Source organism: Nicotiana tabacum, chromosome 13 (genome assembly GCF_000715075.1).
Source record: "Nicotiana tabacum cultivar K326 chromosome 13, ASM71507v2, whole genome shotgun sequence".
Taxonomy (NCBI): domain Eukaryota; kingdom Viridiplantae; phylum Streptophyta; class Magnoliopsida; order Solanales; family Solanaceae; genus Nicotiana; species Nicotiana tabacum.
The window spans coordinates 80,823,791-80,828,859 of NC_134092.1; the positions used below are offsets into that span (position 1 = coordinate 80,823,791).

At 43.1% G+C, this 5,069-nt stretch overlaps 1 protein-coding gene across 1 annotated transcript; it reads right to left on the reverse strand.

Moving 5' to 3' along the window:
- Nucleotides 1-324: 324 nt before the first annotated feature.
- LOC142168186 (uncharacterized) lies at nt 325-990 on the reverse strand. The gene is made up of 2 exons (XM_075228844.1): nt 871-990; nt 325-765 (listed from the first exon to the last, which is right to left on the reverse strand). The coding sequence occupies exons 1-2, from the start codon at nt 988-990 to the stop codon at nt 325-327; spliced, it is 561 nt and encodes a 186-aa protein (XP_075084945.1).
- Nucleotides 991-5,069: the final 4,079 nt, after the last annotated feature.

Consider the following 5,069-nt stretch of genomic DNA (forward strand, 5'->3'; position numbering starts at 1 on the left):
GCTGTGGAGTTTATGGTGGAAGATTCGGAACTTCTCGCAGATTTCTCTTATGAGGTCGCTATTGAGGTTAGTGGCATTGTTGGTAATGATTGACTCAGGTATCCCAAATCGGCAGACGATGTTGTTTAGGACGAAATCCGCCACTACCTTTTTTGTGACGGCCTTGTAGGTTGATGCTTGGACCTATTTAGTGAAGTAGTCGATGGCTACCAAGATGAAGCGGTGCCCATTTGACACATCAGGTTCTATAGGTCCAACCACATCCATGCCCCAAGCGGCGAACGGCTAGGGTGAACCCATCACATTCAACTCATTTGGCGGAACCTAGATGAAATCCCCGTGAATCTGGTACTGATGACACTTCTGTACGTAGCGAATACTGTCACTTTCCATAGTCATCCAGAAGTATCCGTCTCTCAAGATCTTCTTGGCCAATGTGAACCCGTTTATATGGGGTCCGCACGTTCCTGCATGTATTTCTTCCAATAACCTGGTCATCTCGGTGGCATCGACACATCTCAACAAAACCAAGTCTGGGGTCCTCCTGTACAAGATTTTCTCGTTAAGGAAAAAGTGATTCGCCAACCTCTTGAGGGCTCGCTTCTGACCATTAGTAGCATTTTTTGGGTATTCTCTGGTTGTATGGAATCTCCTGATGTCGTGGTACCATGGTTTACTATCTGGCTCTTCATCTACTTGGAAGCAATGGGCATGTTGATCCTTGATCTCTACCTCGATAGGGTCTATGTAGTTCTTTTCTGGATGCTAAATCATGGATAATAGAGTTGCAAGGGCATCGACAAGCTCGTTCTAAATCCTGGGGACGTGCTTGAACTCAATCTTCGTGAACTTCTTGCATAGCTCTTTTACGCAGTGCAGGTATGGAATGATCTTGACATTTTTGGTGGACCATTTCCCTTGAGCTTGGTGTATCAATAGATCGGAATCCCCTATTACCAAAAGTTCTTTGACGTTCATGTCAACTGCCATTTTGATCCCAAGGATGCACGTTTATATTTAGCCATATTATTGGTACAAGGGAATCTTATCTTTGCCGATGATGGATAGTGCTGTCCGGATTCCAAAATTAGGACTGCCCCAATTCCGACTCCTTTGAAGTTTGCTGATCCATCGAAAAACATTCTCCATCCAGGGTATGATTATGCAATATCTTTTTCGAAAAATAATACCTCTTCATCGGGAAAATACGTAGTGAGTAGCTCGTAATCCCCGTCCAGTGGATTCTCTGCGAGGTGGTTGGCTAAAACTTTCCCCTTGATAGCCTTCTGAGTTATGTACACAATGTCAAATTCGCTAAGGAGAATTTTTCATTTAGCTAGCTTTCCAGTAGGCATCGGCTTCTGGAAGATGTACTTGAGCGGATCGAGCCGAGATATTAGATGTGTAGTGTATGCTGACATGTAATGCCTTAGTTTCTGGGCGATCCAAGTCAGAGCACAGCAAGTGCACTATATCAAAGTGTATTTGGCTTCGCATAGCGTGAACTTCTAGTAGAGGCCTGCTCCTTTCTCCCCGTTTCGTCATGCTGTCCCAACACACATCATAAGGCATTGTCCAAGAATGACAGATATAGTAACAATGAATTCCCGGGCTTGGGGGAACCAACACTGGTTGATTTGACAAATACTCCTTAATTCTGTCGAAGGCTTTCTGGCACTCTCTTGTCCATTTTGTGGCAACATCCTTTTTCAGCACCTTGAAAATAGGTTCACAGATTACCGTGGACTGGGCTATGAAATGACTGATATAATTAAGTCTACCTAAGAAAATCATCACATCTTTCTTACTCTTGGGTGGTGGCAATTCCTGAATGGCCTTGATTTTTGATGGGTCCAGTTCTATCCCTTTTCTGCTTACATGAAGCCCAATAATTTTCTAGTAGGGACTCCGAACGCGCATTTTGCCGGATTCAATTTCAAACTATACCTTCCCAGGTGCTCAAAATATTTACTCAAATCGTCCAAATGCTCTAAACTCTTTCAAGACTTTATGATGATGTCATCCACATACACTTCGATCTCCTAATGAATCATGTCGTGAAAAAGGGTCACCATGGCCCTCATGTAGGTGGCACCGCCATACTTGAGACTGAACGTCATGACTCTATAGCAGTAAACTTCCCAAGGTGTGATGAAGGCTGTCTTTTCTGCATCTTCCTCATGCATCAAGATCTGGTGGTACCCAGCGAAATAATCCACGAACGTGCAATTCATGCTTTGCACAGTTGTCAATGAGGATGTGGATATTTGGTAAAGGGAAGTCGTCCTTTGGTATAGCTTTATTGAGATTTCGGTAACCCACACATATCCTGATCTTCCCATCTTTCTTGGGTAGTGGAGGATATTTGCCAACCAACTGGGATAATTGTGACCCTTACCACATTCGCCTCTATCTGCTTGGTTACTTCTTCCTTTATCCTCAGACTCAAATTGAGCTTAAATTTTCTGGGTTTTTGCTTGACCGGCGGTCTGGTAGGATCGGTAGGCAGTTGATGCGAGACAAGGTCAGTACTTAATCCTAGCATGTCATCATAGGACCATGCGAACACATCGATGTATTGTCGAAGGAGCTTAATTAGTTTTTCCTTCTGCTCTGCTTCTAGGTGAATGATGATTTTGGTTTCTTTCACGTCTTCTTCACTTTCGAGGTTGACCACTTCCATTTCTTTGAGGTTGGGATTTTTCTGACTCTCCAGATGTTCGATCTCTTGTGGGAGATTGTCTAGCATATTACTCTCATCATACTCCTCGTAATCTAGTTGTTTTGCTCGACGGTTTCGTTACATATCATAATCACGGAACATAAGTTATTATCGTTTTGATTACTGAAAAGAAAAGCTAAGCATAAATGAAGCGGTAAATAAAGTTGCAATATTTTAAGAAAACGATTCTTTATTTCATCAAAAGAGGAACGTCTAAGAGTTCTAAAGAGGCAAATGACAAAAAGGTATAGATACGGTGCATGCCTCAATTGATCGTGCACTTTTCAAAAGAAAACTTTTAAAGTTCCACATTACCAAGACTCCCGGCGAACCAAATATGGACTAGCATTCCAATTCCGCAGCTCTTCTCCTGGTTCGGCATCCCTAATGGTCAGTGTCTTGATGTTAATTCCTTCACATCATTCTTTAATCATATTCACGAACAACCTTCCCATTTCATCGATGATATCATCTTCTGGTGTTGAACTCTGGACCGTACCCAAAACATGCTCTGGCACAAAAGCCTTTTTTCCTGAACTAACGTTATGAGTTTTCTCCACCGGAGGCTGATATCCTCTGTCGGCCCTTGTTTTATGCCTATTAGGTTTAATTGGCTCTGTAATCCCGTCTGATCTGGCTCCTAACTCGGTTCCTAGTCTGTATCCATATTTCATTATCTCCCTCATAGCCATCTTGGACCTATACGGCGACTGCATTCCCAAGTTTTGTTTAGTCTCTTCTATTTCGGTAGTCTGAATGATTTCCACTACATGTAAATCAACTCCATCTAGACCTTTAATGAATAGGACAACATGCTCCAAATATGCTGATTGGCCCTATTCTCCATGGACCACGATCTCCTGACATCCTCACTCAAATTTCATGCATTGGTGTAGAGTGGATGGGACAACCCCTACCATGTGTATCCAGGGCCTTCCTAGCAGCAAGTTGTATGAAGAAGAAATATCCATTACTTGAAACAATATGGGAAATTCAATCGGTCCGATCTGCAAAGCCAAATAAATTTCTCCGATAACATATTTCTGCGAATCATCAAAAACCCTTACCCTCACATGGCTTTCCTTGACTTCTCTCAAATGGATTCCCAATTCCCGCAGAGTAAAGAGCGGACAAATGTTGACTCCTGACCCTCCATCAACCAGCACTCAGGACACCACCTTGTCCCTACATTTGTCAGTGATATGAAGAGTTTTGTTGTGACTTATGCCTTCGACAAGAAGTTCGTCTATTCTGGAAGTGATCATATTTGCTTTGACCATTTTCTCAATTGTTGCGACCAATGCCTCACTGGTGGTGTTGCTTGGCACATTTACCCCACTTAGTACTTTCATCAGGGCATCCTTATAACTATCGGAGCTCATCAGCAAGTCCACGATTGATATTTGGGTCGGAGTTTTCTTCAGCTCCTCCTCCACAGAGTACTCTTTGGTCGACATTCTCTTACAGAATTCTGCAGTTTCTGGGTCTGTTATGTTCCTCCTTTGATTCTACTCTCTTTCCAAATTCCTTTGATTTGCATCTTTAGGAGCGTAACATCTCCCTGACCTAGTCATACCATGGGCTGCTGTAGAGTCTATCATCTTGGCCTTCCTCTTTTGCTAGTATGTCCATGGGACAGTTTTGTATTCCCGACTCTCTTCATCCCCTATAGCAACGGAAAGTTGTCGCTGATAAGTCCGGACCGTCAATGTAGGTCTCATTTGCACTGTGATCATTGGAGTCCTTTGAGGTGGGATCCTTGCGGCCTTTGCATTTTCTATTGTGACAATTGTTCCTTTCAAATCATATTCTTCGTCCAATGTGATCACGTTGACCCCCTGGATTTGGTGATTTGGCAGCGGATTGCGATTCACATTGGGCAGAGTCGGAGTGCACTGAATGGATCCGCTCTTGATCAGTGTTTCAATATCATTTTTCAGCTTAAAATAATCTTTTGTATCATGCCCAGGCACATTTGAATGGTACATATACCTTTTAGTTGCATCAAAATATTTAGAGAGATACTCAGAAACCCTTCCTTCCACTGGATGTATCAATCCCGCTCTTCTCAATCTTTCAAATTGTGCCATAGGCTCAGCAATCGGGGTATAATATCTGGGACCCTCTCTTTAAAATTAGGACGAGGATGTGGTGCATAAGTGGGTCGATTTTGGTGGTAGTGGTTGGGACATAATCATATGGTCGTTGTGGGTTTGGGTTGTTATGGGCTCGATGAGGGTTATATTGAGGTTGGGGGTGGTAATATGGCTGGGTGTTATCGATTGGAACGTAGGCGGGTGGTGGTGAATGGTTTTTTGGGGAATAGGAAGTGTTTCTGTGATGTGGG